At 38.8% G+C, this 20,584-nt stretch overlaps 1 protein-coding gene across 1 annotated transcript; it reads right to left on the bottom strand.

The window, feature by feature from the left end:
- Positions 1–1,613: 1,613 nt before the first annotated feature.
- LOC139710490 (eukaryotic translation initiation factor 5-like) lies at positions 1,614–19,979 on the bottom strand. Its single transcript, XM_071622403.1, has 10 exons — positions 19,817–19,979; positions 16,254–16,512; positions 15,562–15,643; positions 10,420–10,592; positions 9,486–9,716; positions 8,525–8,671; positions 7,496–7,657; positions 6,211–6,375; positions 5,096–5,215; positions 1,614–3,777 (listed from the first exon to the last, which is right to left on the bottom strand). The coding sequence occupies exons 2-10, from the start codon at positions 16,323–16,325 to the stop codon at positions 3,646–3,648; spliced, it is 1,284 nt and encodes a 427-aa protein (XP_071478504.1). The 5' UTR covers positions 16,326–16,512; positions 19,817–19,979; the 3' UTR covers positions 1,614–3,645.
- Between the last annotated feature and the right edge of the window lie 605 nt (positions 19,980–20,584).

The raw sequence follows: 20,584 nt of genomic DNA on the forward strand, positions 1-20,584 counted from the left end.
GGTAAAGGAGTTTATCAGGACTACAATGAGTTTTCTTTGCACTGAGTTTTTTCTTTGCCTTGATGTTTGCTAAGAATCATCAGTCATTTCTAACAGCTGTTGCTGGTACTTAAATTTTGTTAATCTGCAGTACATAATAACTTCATGCATGGATATTTGGTACAAGTGTAATGCCCTTTAAAAGCAGTCTCTACTACCAGAAATAAAAAACAAACAAAAACAAAAACAACCACACACACACACACACACACACACACACACACACACACACACAACTCATCAACCTCTGTCTTATTTTGCATTCAGTGTTTTAGTCTGTCCTTCAAAAGCAGTCTCTATTACCAGAAATTAAAAAAATGAAATAAAATTTAGTCTGCACTTGTGCCTGTCTTTGTAGGTGTAGATCAGTTGACATACAAACTTTACAATACTTTCTTGTGTCCAAACATGCTTGACTAAAAGTTCTCTGCACTGCACATGTTAAGTTTAGATCTCGTGACACAAGTGGACTTCGGCATTGAGTCAGTACCTCACTGTATAGGCCTTGCTGTGACAAGAACACATTCTGTGTACACAAATAAAACACCGTGTATTTTTGTGAACAGAATGTATGCCAAGTACAAAGCACAGTGTAGTACGGTTTTGGCCATGTACATACTGTACACACGAGTCTGGTACACACACACACACACCAAAATAATAACATGAGGACTTATTGTGTAAATTACAGTTACATACATGCACTTTGCTTGTATTCTTATATGCTCCTGGAATGTGATCGAGGATTTATCCCCTGAATTTATTCTTTGATACATGTTAATCTGAGAATAAATCAGATACTGGAGACAATTTGAATGTTATGTCACCATGTCATAATGCGTCCTGCACCTTAAAAATAAACATCTTGATCATGATTCAATACTGGGTGTAATTTGTACTCACAAGAGCCATTATGATACTTCTGTAGCCAATTTTCAATATTGTTGTTGCCAAATTTGCACTGACCTTCGAATATCCTATACTAGTATCCCAATTCACAACTCTCTCCGTTTTTCTTCCTTCCAAACTTCCCTCTTGGTTTCTCATTTCAGCCCTTCCTTCCTTCTGAAATATATCACTTTCACTTATCTGCAGTTTGTATTCTGTCCCCCACAACATTCTACAGCACATAAACCTGCTTCAATTTTGTAATTGACATTCTGTTAGTACATGTTCAGATGACATGTAGGGCCTATGTGTAAATGCTGATTAGGAGAATGTTGTTGTTGTTGTTGTCCATTTTCCATCTGTGAAGATGGCTGGATAGCCCATATTCAGCTACACTAAGCTGGTCTTCCATGGGGTCCAGTTGGATGTGGGGTGGGACCACTTCACCGGGTTAGACACCCTGCTCTTTGCGATGAATGAATGAAGCGGGATCTTTTACGTGCATGAGCTGTGACTCTCTCATACACGGGACCTCCATTTTATGTCCTATCCGATGTTTGTGAAAATGATTTGAATTGATTAATTTGTACTTCACTTCATACCATTAAATGTAACTAATTTCTGTTTTTGTTGAACACAACACAATTTTGATCACCATTCTGTAATGGAATATTGTCCTGTAGTCCTACAACTAGTGTACTTATCAATAAAAAACTGTACTTGAGTGTAAAAGACATTTATTATGAATACTAGTTCCACTCCATCCTCAACTTAATTTTTACCTCTCTGGCAATCCCTCAAACTTTCATGTTCTTTCACTCAGACATAGGCTGTTGAACAGTTCATTACAAATGGCAACAACAGTCTTACTTGACACATATTTCTCAAGTTTAATTTCATATCAGGGCATGCACATAATACACACAAAACATATAACCATGCTTGTTCTGTAAACGTAGAACAAGTGAAGTTTTTTTCTTTTTTTTTGCACAACAAAGTCAATCACAAAATAATGTCCTTCTTTAATCCTACATGTCACTGTATTTTGTGAGCGTCATACTCACTTTTTCAAATAGTCATGAAAACTGTGATATGTATCTAACAGCACAAGTCACAAGCGTCTGCTAAATTTGCAGTTCTGTACTTGACATCTAGGGTGTGAAAAGTGACAACTGCCTTTCTTCACACAAGTTTCTTGAACCAACATACAGCACTACATCAGAGATCACAGTACATCACCTATAACATAGCTACGGCTATAATACCTACAGAATAAGGAGAAGTAACCAACACAAGCTCAGGGTATGAATTTCGCCTTACAATACTGTAGTTCACTCACTTCATTTGGGTTCCTTCACCTTACTTATCAATTCAGAAGTGTGATGAAAAGTAGCGTGTTGTTGTTCTTCTTTTCTCAAAGTGGAAGACCACTTCACAAAAGAATCATTTGTTGAAAGTCTGTCTTCTGGACCACATGAACAGTCTCTTGAACAGACCGCATCACACAAACTGTAAACTAATACATGTCCCAAATATATTGCCAACCATTTTGATTTGGAGGTTTCTACATCAATTCAATGTCTTGATACAGACATCACAAATTTATGCATATGGTTTTGCAATTGACAAATTAGAGTCACACATTGTATGCTCTAAAGGGCAACATTCTGATAAGGTTTCAACCATGTCATTCAAACTGTACTAAGTTGTAGAATAGGATGTGATTACATTGATGCTCTTCATTACAAATCCTTCATATCAACTCATCTATACAGACTGCTGTTTACATGTTTGTTACAATTTGTTGATGATTCAGATACAGAAAGATAGCAGTATTGTATGAAGTATACAGATGAATTCAGAACTACACCAGTACGTCATAGTTCTTCAACATCATGCTTGATGGCAACAAAGCCATGTAGTCAATGAGACAATAAATGGTAATTTTGATCAATTCTTAATTACAATTTCATCTTCATGCATTCAAACAAATATTCAACAAATGAGAAAGATAACTCAAAAGAGTGTACCACACATACCAATAATATGACAAGTCTTTTATCATAAAGTTTCGGATGAAACCCCTCAGTCTCAACATCAATCAGACCCAATGTTTGTTTGTTTATTTGTTTTTTCATCACAATCATAATTTTAAAGATTTGTCCCTTTTTGTTTACAACCAGACATTCCATTCAATGAAACACCAATCAAAAATATGACTAAATAGCAATTTTGACACAAAATTCAAATGCAATTTCCTCTTTTCATTCCAATATATAATCTTCCAAAAACTGTTTTCCCTTTTCATGCAGAGAAAACATTCTCTTTCAATGTACACAAAGTGATGAATTGTGTAGTGACACTAGCAATTACATATATTGTGGCTGAAATACTGTAAATACAAATAGGCAGCAGCAAGTGTTTTCATAATGCAATACACATGACATATGGACTGTTTCCTTCACTTCTTTTTAAATGTGACTTCTGAGAATGATAGAACATCAGTGAATATATGTTGGTATAATCTGCACATCCACTAAATCCACCAACATCATAAATTTCTAGTGGTCAGAATGGATGAAGAAAGTCACCTTATATACTGCAGACCTATGAGCGGACACGGTAATGCTAGGATAGAGAAGGTGAAACGAGGGGAACAAATGTACAAGTGTCTATGGATGTCACAGGGAAAAGGAACAATGTGTTACAGGTGTCCCTTTAGATGTCATCGATGTCAAAGTCTTCCTCTTCCTGCTTGGCTGGGGCTGGAGGCTGGCCTGGTTTGGCGTTGCTAGGTGATGTCACAGTCTCCACTTTCAGGCCTGCTCCTCCACGGTGACTGAAGGCCACCTGAAGGTAGGAAGGAAAGAGTACATCTTGACTACCAAGCTGTCTCCATTGCACGCATCTTGAGCCACATTCACACACAGGAGGCCTTTTTTTTTTTAATTGTTGTTCTTGGGTTTTTTTTTATCTTGTCTAAAAGAAAAAAAAATAAATTACTTGGATGCAAATGAAGCATTTTGATCTCCAGACTGTCCATGCCTAAACAATGACCAGAGCATGACCCTGAGCACCTGAGTTTTGCAGACGAAGGCCCTGTTTTATCAAAAGATATAATTGATTTTAAATTTCCTTAGTTAACACACAGGCTGCCATAGACTTATGATAGAAATCAACTTTATAATCAATTTTAACTCTTCATAAAACAGGGCCCAAGTGTGGCAAGTAGCAATATGGGATTTTTTTTTTTCATAACATTAACACATACTGTGTAGGGCAACTTGTCACCAGCTCCTCCTCCCCCCCCCCCCCAAAAAAAAAAAAAAAATCCACCTGGACTGATTTTTGTATCGCAATGCATATCGCAAGAGTTTACCATTTTTGTGTATCTACATTTTTTTTTTTCACTTTGCAAAATTCAATTTTAAATAATGATAAGTTCTGGGTGTGTGTGAAGGGGCCTTCTATAACATCTGCAGGGCTCCATTCAATCAGATCTTGAATGTATGGCCAACGTGCTGGACAGAGAAACCTTAAAACGAAAGTTTCTGTGCAACTCAGAACATCAAAAATAATGAAAAGAAAAGTGCGAGTGATTGATATTCTCCTGCAACAAGTTACATGCTAAGGTTTGCTGCATGACAGCATGTTTCACTGCTGAATTTAACTGGTTCAATTTATTTGTGCCAAGCTGTCAGATTGGTGATGGGTTCTGCTTCTGACAAAGCAGCAAGAACATGTAAGCCAATCACCCATAGAAATACATCCACCAACAAGCATTCATACATACATACAAACATACACACAGTGTACCAACAATAAAACTAAACAATGATCAGAAGGGGTCTGTCATATTGCTAAGGTTGGAGCAGTACACAAGAAATATATACGCCAAATATTTCGCGAGTCAGGTGCTAGTCGCAAATTTAAAGACACGCGAAAATATTGACTCTGATCCAGCCGTGAATATGATGTGCACGTGTACATTTCTCTATTCAGTACCGTACTCAACGATCGTGAATTCAACCACTCGTGAAATTGTCGGGAACTCCCAATTCGCGAAAATTTAGAGTCGCTAAATATATGGCGTATACAGTAGCGGAGACAGTAAGTATGAGTGTCTCATCCTGCAGAAACAAGTCATGAGCAGCTCTCCAAAGCCTACCTCCACTTCTTCATCCTCACTGGAGTCCTCCTCCTCGGCCTCCTTCAGCCACTTGATGAAAGGGGCTGCCTTCTCGTGGATCTGCTGGATCATCTCCTTGGATACATACTTCTTGCTGGGCTGCAGGCATTTGAATTAAAAGAGAAATTACATGTACCAGTTCACATTTCATTGAAATAATTTTTTTGTTTTCCTTTTGATAAATTTTTACAGCATTCCAGAGACCATTTCCATATCATGTAATCCAGTGGTGTAAATGCAAGACAACATTTTTCATCACTTCTAGTTGTCTTTCTTTATTGTCTCATTTCCCTGACTTATGTGGTATTTGAACAAGAATATTTTTGTACAGAGAAAATCTTGACAAACTTCAAAATCAACAATATTCTTTGTTTGATGACAAATCTTTGTTTTAAACACACTTTACTTTCTCTTTCATATGGAAGAAGAAAGGAGGGAGAAATCCTCTACTTACAAGAGTCCCTGCTGCATTAACCTGTTTAGGACAAATCCCGAGTATACTCGGGCAAGTGTCTATGGGAAATGCGTGTTGTAGCAAAATCAGCCCATCCTAAACGGGTTAAAGACCCCATAGCATGGAGATTCATGTAGTGGTAAGGGGGCCTGGTTTGGGTATATTTGAGAATCCCAGTAACAAAATTGTGTACAGCTTTTTCACTGATCTCTACATAAGTGCACACACAGCCAGAGAATCTCGATTGGCGTCAAACGTTACCGATGAGTGGGCACTTCGATGCACATATTTGCTGATATGTGGCTGGAGGCGCTATTCGTAGTTTCGAATGTACCACAGTGGGTAGCGAATGAAGACAGATTTAATCAGACCACCCATGTTTCCCCATGCTACCAGGGTCCCTTTTCATAAAACTTGTTATCAGTGACAACTGCCACATTTCTATGACAAATTTGCTCTCAGCCAATCAGATGCAAGAATTTCAGTAGCTTGTAACAACTATAACAATTTGTCATTGATAACAAGTTTTATGAAGCAGGGCCCGGGTCTTCAAGAAAAGTACAGTGACATTTCACTTATTGATCATACTGATGAGACACTATTATAATCATGGTAAATCTATCATGATAATCATCCTCACCTTAGCTGCCCATGCAATAATGACCTCCTCCTCGACGAGGTCCAGATCATAGATAGTCTTTAAGATGATGGGGACCTTTGGGATCAAGGTCTTGGAGTGGAGGGAGATGACCTGTTCCAGACCACCAAGAAGGTATTTCTGAGCCTTGGGGTTGTCAGTGACAAACTACCAGACAGAAGACAAAGGAAGAAAATATTTCATCATGAAGAAACAATGGTTAATAAGCCTGAAACTTTTGCTATGCTTTTGACCGTAAACAGACGTGTACAGTTATACATGAGTATCTACACTGTATATCAAATATCTTCTACTCAAGTTTATGAAGTCTGTGATGCTGTAACACGTGTAATCATGTCTCTCATAACAAAGAAGAAAATTGCTGATGGACATCATGAAAATTATATCTTACAGTCAAGACATACTTCTCAGAAGGGCTCAAAATTCATCTTCCACCATTTGGAATTTGCTTGTAATACATCAAAAGGGTCTACTGAAGAAGTTATCTGGCTGACAATATTTACCAGGACAATGAGTTGTTTCTGAGTATTTTGAGATCAACAGTGTAAAATGATTTGAATTGTATGCATACAAATTATATTCCTGGAGCACCCTCCCCATCTGTAGTGGGTAGGTAGAATGTTACATGATGATCGATCGTGCCCTAACCATCACATTTTCCAAGCTGCATTGATTCACTCTAGCACAGAAGATCAGAGGATACTGCTGTGACCACAATTGTTGATAATCGATAATCAATTATTTTGCATGTTTTTGTCATTACCTGAGTGAAATTGTGTTACTCTAGCATTACTTCCACATTGCCTATGCATATGTGTACATTTTAGAGCAAAATTTGACAATTCTGCACATACATGAGAACTTTATTTTCCTTTTAAGAGAGTCTTGTTCAATTGTTAGCATTCTTTAGGCACAAAACAACAAGCAAACCATGAGAGCTTTGATGTGAAGAACAATCTGTAGACATGACTGGATGCCACCATACAAGTGTCCATCAGTAGACACATGGACATGTGAAAAGCCACTCCTTCACCCACTAATGGGATCCAAGCCAACTCTTTTCATGTAAATTGTACGAGAAGCCAAAATTTGCGAAAGTAAAATGCGCGCTAAAGCTTCTTTCTACAAAATGCATTGTATGCCAGTGGCAATTTGTGAAATGTTCATGCCACAAATGTTTCTACCTTTACAGTATCATATATATATAGACTCTCTCACTGCTCGGCCCTCTACAGATAGCTTTGTAAGGTACGACTACTCCACTTACCCTAGCAAAATGCAGCTTGTACTGCTTGAGCTGCTTCAGCACGTTTTCATCCAGCAACAGCTCAACGAGGACGAGGGCAGCCTTGTCCTTAACTTCCAGACGCTCTGCTTCCCCAAGGAAGTCTTTGTCCACACCCTTTGGGAGGCCCTCTTCTTTCTTGGCCTTGATAGATTAAGAGAGAGGAGGCATGTCCATCAAGTCTTACATACAGGCGACTCCCATTATAACACAGTCCTTGGGACTGGCATTTTTCTTTCACTACATCGAAATTTCATTATAGCTGAACAATAAAGTATGCAATGGTATAAAGACAGTAATTTTGGGACCTTGATTTTAACTTCATTGTAACAAGTTTTGTTAAAATTGTTTGTTATAACGCGAGTGCACTGTCCTAGTATATTTGTCTTACTTATAATGAGTGTTGTTCAAGTTATCAAAGTTTCTTTCATATCCTGGCAATGTTCTGCACCACAAGGGATTTTTCATGAGTGATGTTGCATGAAGCAATGATACACCACATGAATCCAGGGCTTCATACAAATATCAAGTTCCCTGACTCTTGGTGAAATGCAGTGATGACATTGCTGAGAACACCCTTGTTGTGCAAAGTACAAGGATGGAATTTTGAGTATCTCTATCTTTCTTTACTTCCCCTATTGTACTTTGAACTTGATTTATCAATTAAATCTTAAGGGCAGGATTGAAAAATTTGATGCACTTTATCAACTAGCTTGGGGCATGCACAGCAAGAAATTAGATACAACTGCAACCTCTGTGTGCAACGGTTGTGGTACCTTTCTGTCACATTTCAGGGAGTCATTGTACTTGGTGCAATGTGTTTGGAACTCTTTACGGGTTTTTTGACCTAGCCCACAAATAAAAGGCTATCAATAATGTCTGTAAAAGATGTTAGGCTAGTCCAAATTTTAGTGGACTTCCGTGAACATCATACTTGTTTTTGTTCTTTTTTTGTTTTTTTGTTTTTTGTCTGGCTTTTCAAAGATGAGACTCTCAAGAATATCTCCTTACCTTGACAAACTTGTAAAAGATGTCCAGTCTCTCTTGTTGAGTTTTCTCAAGGTCATCGTTGAGGGTCAAGCCTTTGGCTCCTCCGGTCAATGACTGCATTCTTTGGTTCACAGCATCCTCACTGGTATCAACAGACCACTCATAATCCTGTGGGATGAGAGACAATGTGGCCAATAATGATGAAACAGTCAAGGAATCGTTGCACCTGGGCCTGTCTGGTATCACAGCTAGAACAGATCATTTCACTGGAATTTCATACTCAGCAAGATCGACATGGAACAGTCGAAGTGAAATCTAAAGTGATACCCAGACGGATATTGACCCACATACAGTGGACTCCCATTATAACTAAGTCCTCGGGACCGGCAGTTTTCTTTCGTTATATCGAAATTTCGTTATAACCGAACAAATAAACAATAGAAATAAATAAGAGCAGATAATGTTGCTGCCTGAATGTTTACTTCGTTGTAACCGGAATTTTGTTATAATCGTGTTCGTTATAACGGGAGTGCACTGTACTTAGTCTTTACCAGATGCAATTTTATGTGGAAGCTGAGATACTTCCACACATCAGTGTATTCTACTTGTCAATCACTAGATGTACACATTCTAGTGGAACTTCTGCAATTTTGAAGTCACAATTCAAAACAACATTTTTTGTCCGCAATAGCCTACCAGCAAATACATGACATTGTTCAAACTATGTGTACATGGTAGAAAGGTTGGATGAATACTACACAACACTACAGCATTTGTGTCTTCCTTATTTGGGAGAGGGGGAGAAGATAAGGTGATGAAGTAAACATACCTGATCTTGTGGGGAAACAGAAATGCACATAAATCAAATGGCATGGCAGCTTGCAAGATACGAGTTGGAAAAGAGTTGTGTAGTATACTCTCCTGGAATCTCATGAGATGAGAGGGGAGGGGGTAGAGGTAGGGGGTAGGAGGGAGGGCGTACCTCAGCGGTATCGTTGAATTCCTCCTCTTCTTGGCAAGCATCACCCTCGCCATTCTGGTGCTTGGACTTCGAACTTTTGGTCTTGCGTGTAGTCTTGGAGGAGCCAGCACTGCGGGGGTCATGCTCCGGTGGGTTTTTGATGATGAAAGTGCTCAGCTTGTGCCGCAGGTCCACCATGCCGACATGACCACACGCAATGCAGCGCTGCCCAATAGCACCCTTCTTGACCACCTGCATTGACCACAAAAAACAAGACTTAACGTTACATCCTGCTTCACGTTTCCCACTGGGTCTGCTAGTGGAACAATCTTGTTTAGCTTTTCTATTTTCAGGCTTGTGACAAAGAATTTCCACAATCTCATCTGGATATTACGACACTGGAGCTCAAGAACCTTCTTTCCACATTTGTCACACTGACAGTCACCATGATATACACTTGGGGAGCTTAATTCAGAACACTGCATACTGCTACTGGATACCTGTCGCTTCCTTAGCTCAACCCATGGTGACATCACTGTGATCTTGACTTACTCTTTTTGTTTTGTAATTTCATTTCTGCAAATATTATTGTCATTCAAAATGCAAGCAGGGCTTCTCAAACTTCTCTTTCAACTAAGTAAGGTATATCAATCTGATATCAAGATTCATACTATTTTCTGACACCTCCATGTTCATATCTAATGACTCACCAAACTAAACAAGCTATCAAGCTAAAAATATAAATGCTTGTTCAAATGTCCCAAACCACTTACACAGACAATTCAATGTACATGCTATTTACTTGTGCCTGGAGTATGTTCTAATACTTCCCCCACAATATTCTATGCATGGCACTCCTATTTGATGAATACATGTTGGGGCGCTAAGTTTGGTTAAATCACAAGTAAATTACACACTGTACAAATATATCTCATATGTCAGTACGAGTACTTACCAACAAAGTTTCTGGATTATCACAGGCTGGGCAGAGGACATAAGCTTTGATGAAGTCATCCAACAGGTCTTGCAGCTTGCTAGCATCATGCGAGCCATTTACAATGAAGCGATTATTCTTGAAATCAAATTGAGTTTGGGCGCCAAGCTCACAGCCAAAGAATTTTGTTGGATCTGAAATGGGCAATGGGCGATCAGTTTTAATAAAAGCTATTCACAAATGATACTTTTCCTTTCAAAAAAAAAAAAATGCAAAAAAAAAACAACAAAAAACATTGAAATTGCAATTATATCATATGGAGCTTCATAGGAATGTCTATTATCATTGGAATCATTCAAAAAATTCATATACAGCCTGTAGCTATTGGAAGCAATAATTTTTACATTGGTTACTCAAACAATTAGTGGAATCAGTCACAATCCTCACATATTTTCCATACAAACTTCAGCATATGGTGACTGTAACTGAAGCCTTGAGGTAGGCTACATTGACTGCTATTGTGAGAAAGCAACAGCTGATACTTGGCAAACTGTGGCTCACATCATGGGCTGTCTGTGCACACAACATACCTCCGTGTGTGTGTAAAATCTCAATTGATCCCTGCACACTTCCTTTGAATATTAGATTAACCTCACTAATATGTGTCAATCAAATCTTACGTTTTGTCTGACTGAATACTGTCTACTTGTAAGATTAATATCCATCGTAAGCCATGGTGGATTGAGTACTGAATCAACAAAGTTAATGATCTATTGCTACTCTCTAACAGCACAAGACTCTGTAGAAATGAATGTAATATCTTCCATATTTTGAGGGGGAAAATGTTAATATAGTGGGGTGGCTTAGTGAAATTATCGTGACACGGCGGACAAAAGCATGATTTTTTCACCAAAGGTACTTCATGATGTACCTTCTCAAAAAATAGGGTGCTCCAAGAAAATTGATGCTGGGAAGGAGGTTAGAGGTCAAAGGTCAATGACCTTTATTTGTGAAATAGGTTTTTTGGCTATTTCTCAGGTCAGGAATATCCAATCTGGATAAAACTTGGCAGGAAGAATATTGAGAACAAGTAAAATATTTTGATTGAATTTGGGGTGAAATTTCCAAAGGTCAAAGGTCAAAGGTCAATGAACTTTTCCTAAAAATCATGTTTTTGTTTATTTCTCCAGGTAGGAAGATTCAATTTTCACAAAATTTGATATGAACGTTGTATAGAAGGTACCAAGAGTATAAACCAGGGGTCAAATATAATTGTTGATTTGTGCGTTGCCATGGCAACCCAAAACTAGGGTTTTTAATTGAAGTTAGTTACAGGAGGCTATTTTCCAGTTTGGAAGAGATTCCATTTGAATAGGTACAACTGATCAACGGGATGTATAGAGGTTTGAAATACTTTTCATTAGTGTTAAGTGGTATGTTGCCATGGCAACTACATATATAGATTTTGGTTAAACTTAAAGGAGACTTCAGAACTTATGAATTTGAAGAGATTTCCATCAGGGTTGGTATTATTGATCAACAAAAAAGTCGCCAGACAAAGATTTGTCACCTTTATAGCATGTGGGTTGAGTGAATGCAGCAACAATAGTAGAACACATCAGTGAGAGTTTGAGGAAAATTGGACAATCCGTTCTAAAGTTATGAATTTTTGAAGTTTCTGCTCATGCAGTCGAGGCTGGATGAGAAGACTACTATACCTTGTAATATCACATGTGTACAACGATATAAAGAATGAATAAAGAAAATTCAACATAAATTATTTTCGCTTACAAAAGGATACTCGACTTCTCTTTCAGAAGGCAGGGGGAATAATATTACCCTTGACATACGTCACTAGCAAGTCAAAGAAACTATGTGAACTTTATTCAAAAAGTATGGTTTTGTGAAATTCTCATTTCATTTTCCTTAGAATGTGCGCATGTGACATCATACACTGTGGTAGTCTTTTCATCCAGCCGCGACTGTGCAGATACCTTAAAAAATCATAACTTTTGAACGGATTGTACGATTTTTTCCAAGCTTTCTGTGATGTGTCCTACTAATATTGTTGTATTCACTGAATCCACGTGCGCATGAAGGTGGACTTGTCCTTTAAGGACAGATTCTGAAAGAGCAGACTGTAAGCTTTAAAATGATGTATCACACAATTCAAAGGGATTCCCCTAACCTATCTAAATAATAATACCGGTACTGGAAAGAAAGCACACACTCTGGATAAGTATGAACTGAGAAAAGAGGCTGCATTGTCTATTTTAGCGTTTAATCTTTACCAAGCTGTCTCATGTCATTATGTTCATCTTTTCTTCCCCCCTCCAATTTTCATTTGAGTTTGTCATTATTAATTTTTGATGATAAGAACGATGCCACAAGGCATTGTTTCTTAAAAATGCTTCAACTGCTCCTTCAGGTCCAAAATCTACATCAATATATATTATTTTCCTGATCTCCTCAACATTTTCCAAAAATAAAGCATACACCTTTTATGCATTGAGTCCTCCTTTTTGTGGATAATTAAAGGCAAAAACCCAAAATTAGTGCTTGAAAATTATTCTTAAGTGTGAGTTACGGATAGAAAGAACCTCTGTAAAAAAAAAATGAATCTGTATAATCAATGTTAAGTATTGTTAATAACACAAAATGTGAACAATATTTCTATGATAACATGTTTCCAGACTAAACCGTCCGCATTTATGCTTTAATGAGAAAAATACTGATATCTCTTTATATGTTTGCTTTGATTGCAAAAACTGTATATGGTAGGATGTCTTGTGATACAACAGGGGGGCATTTCATGAAGCAGTTTGGTCAGATATTTTTCTGACAAACTGTTACAAACTACAGAAATCCTTGCATCTGATTGGCAGAGAGCAAATTTGTCCGACAACTTGTCGGACAAAATGCTTCATGAAATGCCCCCAGACCTACACATATTATGCATAAAATGTGATATCCTGAACATTTTTTTCAAGTCACTCTCCCAAAAGTGTATATATAGGACCTTTAAGTTTTTCTTGTGTTTGTTCCTGGCAGATTACTAGTACACAAATGCTCCAATCCATGATGACCTAACGGAAATTAAGGAAATTAAAATGAATATACTGAAAACCAAAACTACAGATACTAATAACTTACTTCATTCTTCTCTCCCCACCCCACCCCTTCTTTTTGGTTTCTTGATATACTAGTAGATCTACCTGACTTTGATAATTGTCATTATGTAACATCATCTTCAATTGACAAGGCGATAAAACTTAACAATCATTTCATTATGCTGCTGGACTAATGGGGTTAGTTGAACTATATTGTTTTTAATGTGCTATACTTTTTCCTCCTATCAATCACATGTATTTTTGGGTGGAATGTATTTTGACATAAAGCATCATAGAATCAACCGCCTTTGGGGTCGGGAATTTTGTCATATCATATTGTGATTTAGATTCTGCTCTATGCCGATTTTGTTTTATTTCTATCAACTTTTTAAACTTCCCCATAGACTTTGTTCACCAGCCAACTACATCCCACCCTCTTTGGATAATGTGAACCAATCAAACATTGCTTTTACTTTTTAATAACACGTCTATACATAGCTATCAGACCAAAAATATTCAAACCGCTTTAAGTCTTTATGAGTGAAATTACAAATATCAATATATCTTTAAAAATATTCAAATTGTCTAAATTCAACTTTATCTATGAAAGCAGACTTTTAACTTTTTTAAACATTTGAATAACCCCCATAAGAAATAAGAAACATATAAAGAGGGGAGGTGCGGACTATAAAAATTGCTTACGGGAACCAGGTAATCCCTGCGCTAAACCTATGGAATTCACACAATCTTGGAGGAAACGGGTTAAATTTGTTAGGAAATATGTAGGGCAATACCCAAAACCTTAAGTTCTCAATGGAATATGCAGCTCTTCTACTGGTAAACTAGTAGTTCTGGGAGAAAAAATGAACTGTGACATAGTCCTACACCTGGCTCAGTCATTGCCCAAGATTTAAAGTATCTGAGCCAGAGTCACATGTCACTCTTTGCCATTTCTCTACAGGAGGTAGACAGTACTAAAAAAATCCTTTACAAGAAATTATATGAAATTATTCAATGAAAAGGTGCTTAAGAAAACTGGACTATTCCAACACACCTCCCTCAGGTCTGCAACACAGACTAACCACCTGTTACCATAGGAAAACCAGTAAAAATGGTGTATTACTGTAAACATGCACATAATATGTCGTATTATGGGTCTGAATTTTAAGACTAGCAACCATGTACATTGCATTGCATTGTACAGAAACCTGGCGAATGCCCTGTGTATAGTCTTTGAATTCAGACATTATTGTTATGTACAAATTAAGGGCATTTTCTCATTTTTTCTGTTAGCGGATTTCTTGGAGCACCCCCTAATTTTGATCCTCATATATATACCAATGTCTGAGGAAAAAATGACACTTTTGTCCGGCGTGTCACGATTATCAGTATATTTGTCACTAAGCCACCCCACTAATAACAATATTTTCATTCATGACATTTTTACTGACATGTTCAGAAGTTTTCACTTCCATTCTCATTAAAATGTAGTCATACAACTAGGATTTTGATTAATGCACCAATGCCCCGTTAGCTTGGCAATCATGATGTACAGGCCACAGCCCATGGCATGAGGAAAGACAGTTTGTACATTGGAGGTACAACAGATACAGATCTCCTAACCTTACTAACAGAAAAATAGTGATGACTTGGCTCAGAAGTAGGGAAGAAAGAATATTTCCCATAGGAGTGTGTGGTAAAATTATCAAAAAAAAAAAAAAAAAAAATAGGCAACTCCTATTGAAACAAGGGCTGGGAATTATCAAACTTCAGATTCTTTCCTCCAAATTCAGAATGGTTGGGAGGTCTCTGTATATCTTTACCTGACAATGGTTAAGTTGAGAGCATTAATACCTAGAAGCTGAAGTCAACATAAAAAGAATAAAGATTACCACTGTATCTCTGGAAAGTGTTAACATTCAGGGAAGTGCACAGGGATCCTTCTTCAGACCCTGCTTCCCTTTCAGATCTTTATACAAACTCCTGTACAGAACATCTTGGGAGATGGTAATATAGCCTCATTAGCTATTAGACTAGAACACCTGGTACTCACACGTGGGTGGCCTACTCAAGGATTTGCCGATCTCCACCATGTTTGTGATGACAGTTTTGATGCCATTACCACTTCCCTCGACCTGCAGCATCAACAACAAAAGAGTGACAATGGTGAATGGGATGCTAAATCTTTTATGAAACTATTAATCACATAAAAAAAACTAGAAAAGCACTCAGAGAGCACAGACCTCTGTGCTCTGCTGAAAATCGCCTAAAGTTAAAGAAGCCTTGTGTTTACCTCATCAGCTTCATGCTGTGCCGTGCCTTGAGCAGAGCATGCCTTTCAGTGTGTGTATGTATGCAAACCTCAAATACATGCAGCTTGAACTCCCCAAGTTCATTGACCATATTTGCCATAACTGAAAAGATAAAAAAATCCTTTAAAAATCTGTAAAAATTCCTGGATCACTACCAACATTTAACCATCAGTTCTTTGTATCATTATCAACTTTTCCTGGAAATTTCACCCAAATCCGATCACAACTTTTTGAGTAATCTGCAGACAGACAGACAAACAAACAAATGCCAACAAATACATATCATCCTCCTCGGGTGAGGTAAGAATATGAGAAAGAAACAAGGACAGCAGTGTCCTTAAACATCCAAACACCAATTGATGCAAACAATGAAATGAAAAGTGCATCAAAGACTACACAATTACCGTCATGCATTTTTGATAATGTGCCCTACCTTGGCTAAGAGACGTGGCATCTTGTAGCGGTAGAACTGGTCAGTGACCGCTCGGTTAACGTTGAGAGACATTTTGACCACGCTAGCTGTCTTCTAATGTTGTGGTGATGCTGGTGTTTACTAGGCCGCCTGGTACAGCGATGATTTGGACGTATGGAATATTGCGCCTGTGACGACATAAACCTGTCTGGGGGTTGCTTCTGGACTCTACAGGGATGCCTCTGGCACTGGGCACAGGTGAATCTCACCAACAGTGGTTCTGGCAGGGAAGAAACAGAGTAATTCATTTTATTTCATTTCGATCATTTATTTCCACATTAAAAAACAACCATAGTATTAACATATTTACTGTGGGGGACCAACAACGGGAAAAGGCTCCAAAGTAAATTCAATGGTGAAATAGTCAGTTTTAACGAGATATCTTTGAATCAGTAATTTAATTTTCAACCCATGCATGTGTTCATGACACATGACTTATACTGTATAACAAGTTTGTTTAATTAAAGCAATGAATTACACAACAAATCACCATGCATCAAACATGATGAATGGGAAGAGGCTACAAGGCCTTTTATGAGATTAAAACAATAGAATTAGACCCATGACCCAGTGGGTCTAGCACTCAGTGGAGTATCGCAAGTTTACCATTCACACATTCACACTGACAATAATATCAGCCAAGTTTGTAGAAAATTTGACCAAGTGCTAAAAAAAAGGAAAAAACAAACAAAAACAAACAAACATCAAATGTGAAACTGGTCTCAATTTCGTACCAGCCCAATGGGGTCCACCCCTGGATTGGATCTAGCACAACATACACCAAACTAATTTAGGGACGTAGGGTTCTATAGTTGAAAGTACACCTTACCCCGAGGTCGGGGTGCACCGGGTGGGGTTGTGTCCTTTTGGTACCACAGCTACGTAGTAGTAGGCCCTATATTTCATCACCCATAGCATTGTAGAATTTGTGGCAATAGTGCATGCCAAGTTTGGTGACATATTTGACCATGTGATTTCAAGAAGAAAATGAAAATGTGAAGATTGTGTGCCATACTGATCCCTTCATCTTTCAGAGCAGAATAGATTATAGAGCGTGTCTCGACTCCAGAATCACATCTTCTATATTGATGATTAATCTGTAACTTTACATCAGCCACATTCATGCATAAATTGCAAATGGGCATTTCCATAGTAACCAAATTAAAAGCCTTTTGAAACTATTACTGTACTTTTCACTTTCAGGGATGCAGGGCTATTTTAGTATTTTTCGTTTCTAAATGTGTTATACGTTACAAATTGTACCCCCCCCCCCCCCCCCGAAGCGGATCTAAAGCGGGGGCGGTTGGGGGGGTTGCACCCCCCCCCCCCCCCAAAAAAAAAAAAAAAAAAATATCCGGGGACCATTTTTTTTTTTATCTTATCTTTTTTTTTTAACCTATAATTTTTAATTTGGCAATGACCCGAGTCCTCTATACCAAGAATAGTGGTGTTTTAGATGCAAGAAAACGCCATTTTCACACAGATTTTCAAAAATTCTCCCTACTGTGGGAGGGGGGACACCCCCCTCCCACGTCCTCCCCCCCTCGCTCGCTACGCTCCCTCGCATACCGCCCCCAACCCCCCTTTATAAAAAGCTAGATCCGCCCCTGCCCCCCCCCTTGCCTTACCAACCCAAACTACAATGATGATCTTTTGCGAGTGCTTTGAGAGATAGCTTTGCCCTAAAACTGATTCAAACAAGAAATTGATTTCGTAATTAGAACTTATGCAAAAATGAAAGAAAATTGGGTAGCAAATGCACTGGGTAGGTAGATCTACACACTACCTACCTACCTACTTGAGTACTCGCCAAACCTTTTCTTTGGTCAGTCCAAAGTGGCATATCAGTCCGGGAAACCCGCTCATGAGGACCGCCCCCGCGTACGAGGATGGTCCCTCCTCATGAGGACCTCCCCCCGCCTCATGAGGCCCCCCGGGGAACGCCTCATGAGGCTCCCCATTCACTTCTTATTCATCTCACATCTGACGTATACATTGTCGCAACTTTGCACGGTGATTTTTTGTTACACACACATGTTCACTATCCATGATGAAAAGAAGAAAAAATCCTGTCTGTTTTTTTTTTTTAAATCGAGTTTTAATCACCCGATGCAGAGCGCCCATCAAAACACGGGCACCAGCGCGTTCGCACAATGCAAGACTGCCGTACCTAGCGGCCTGATCCGACTAAATATTTTCGATGCTTTTTTCTGCGGCTCTCACCTCTCCGCGCACAAATCAGCCTCGTGAAGCTGAAGTCTGACATCTTTTTACACAAATTCGTAACGAGAAAAATTAAGTCAGTACTAACCTGATCTTGTCCATATATTCCAAATTACTATTCCACACTGATAGAGTAGGTGGGTAGATGACATACTCCAGTTTGTTAGCAAAATAATCACTTTGTAGGTATGACGAGTTCACTTTCTTCGTCAATTCCGCCCACGATTCCGCCGTTTGGGCGCTTTTTCTGGAATCATCCCGCGACGCGACGTACGTCGCATCACATCACGCATCCAGCACATACTAAGTACCAGACTGGTATGTGCTGGATGCGTGATGTGATGCGACGTACGTCGCGTCGCGGGATGATTCCAGAGAAAGCGCCCAAATGGTAAGCGGGCGGCGGAATCGTTGGCGGAATTGACGAAGAAAGTGAACTCGTCATACCTACAAAGTGATTATTTTGCTAACAAACTGGAGTATGTCATCTACCCACCTACTCTATCAGTGTGGAATAGTAATTTGGAATATATGGACAAGATCAGGTTAGTACTGATTTAATTTTTCTCGTTACGAATTTGTGTAAAAAGATGTCAGACTTCAGCTTCACGAGGCTGATTCGTGCGCGGAGAGGTGAGAGCCGCAGAAAAAAGCATCGAAAATATTTAGTCGGATCAGGCCGCTAGGTGCGGCAGTCTTGCATTGTGCGAACGCGCTGGCGCCCGTGTTTTGATGGGCGCTCTGCATCGGGTGATTCAAACTCGATTTAAAAAAAAAACAAACAGACAGGATTTTTTCTTCTTTTCATCATGGATAGTGGACATGTGTGTGTAACAAAAAATCACCGTGCAAAGTTGCGACAATTTATACGTCAGATGTGAGATGAATAAGAAGTGAATGGGGGGCCTCATGAGGCATTCCCCGGGGGGCCTCATGAGGCGGGGGGAGGTCCTCATGAGGAGGGACCATCCTCGTACGCGGGGGCGGTCCTCATGAGCGGGTTTCCCGGACTGATATTGCAAGCTTACGAAAGGGGGAGGATCGGCTCTAGACATATAGTCTAACGTTAGACAACAGATTTCTAAATTGCTTTATTAGACTATAGACGCTTGTTATACAAAACACAAAACAGACTGAAGAGTGAAGCTAGCTTGGTTGGAGGATCACAGAAATTACGTTCACACAATGAGACATCTGGACATTTTTTTATGTAGACAGACACATCACAGACATTACTCTACCTAGTCTCTACTCAATTCATAGATTCATTAATTCTAACTCTTGTCTACATCATCACTTACTGTTAAAACTGCAAAAAGACATAAACACGACGAGGTGTAGAATGTTTAAGAAGAAAAGCGGAATGACTTCGGCTGCCTTTTGTCACGGACGAACTTGGAATTCGCAGTTGGAACACGCGTGCCCACAAACGATATCGTATTTTCAGTCCACGCTACCACTCAGTTCAGGTTCAAAATTGTTGACAAATGCCTGTGATAAGGACAAAAAACGAAAGAGTACCGACATGTAATTTCATTGAAAGTAACAAAACCATTAATTATAGTACAATCGGTGAAAGGAGCGAGGAATGAAAACGTTTTCGATGATTATCTTACTTGAGCCTGAGGGATATGTGCACCACGCAATACACACTCTGTCATGGAGAATGAAGCTTCGATGTGATGTTGGGAAATTGCGGGAGTGCATGGTACGCAGCGCAGCATGGGCATGGGTACACTTGCACACAGTTACTACGCATCTTTTACACGCATTTGGCAATGCATAAAACATATGTCTCGTTCCCTTGTGCTATCTTTTACTTTTTTGCGTGCAGGGAGGAGGGAAGATTTTTCTACGCAGTACAACATATACGTCAAAACTAGATTACAAATCCAGCTGTTTGCAATGATAACTTGTCTGTGTACATTCAATCCTTTGATTTTCTTTCTTACTTTTTTGTTTTTTCATAGCTAGGATTTGATCTATGGAGTTGGACCCCAGTTTTTGGAAAGATATTTGCTTGTATAAACAAACATAATATACTTTAAATGAAAAATTCGGATCTGCAT

The sequence above is a fragment of the Diadema antillarum genome, unplaced genomic scaffold (assembly GCF_040938485.1).
Source record: "Diadema antillarum isolate AM-2024a unplaced genomic scaffold, OU_Dant_1.0 seq00001536_RagTag, whole genome shotgun sequence".
NCBI lineage: Eukaryota > Metazoa > Echinodermata > Echinoidea > Diadematoida > Diadematidae > Diadema > Diadema antillarum.

What these genes read in the sequence shown, in the direction of transcription:
- LOC139710490 (XM_071622403.1), bottom strand. Translation starts at nt 16,325, where the DNA reads ATGTCTCTCAACGTTAACCGAGCGGTCACTGACCAGTTCTACCGCTAC. An exon ending in TGCCACGTCTCTTAGCCAAG is followed by an intron (nt 15,644 to 16,253) that starts GTAGGGCACATT and finishes TTGATGCTGCAG; the next exon opens with GTCGAGGGAAGTGGTAATGG. An exon ending in TTATTGCATGGGCAGCTAAG is followed by an intron (nt 5,216 to 6,210) that starts GTGAGGATGATT and finishes AAATGCCTGCAG; the next exon opens with CCCAGCAAGAAGTATGTATC.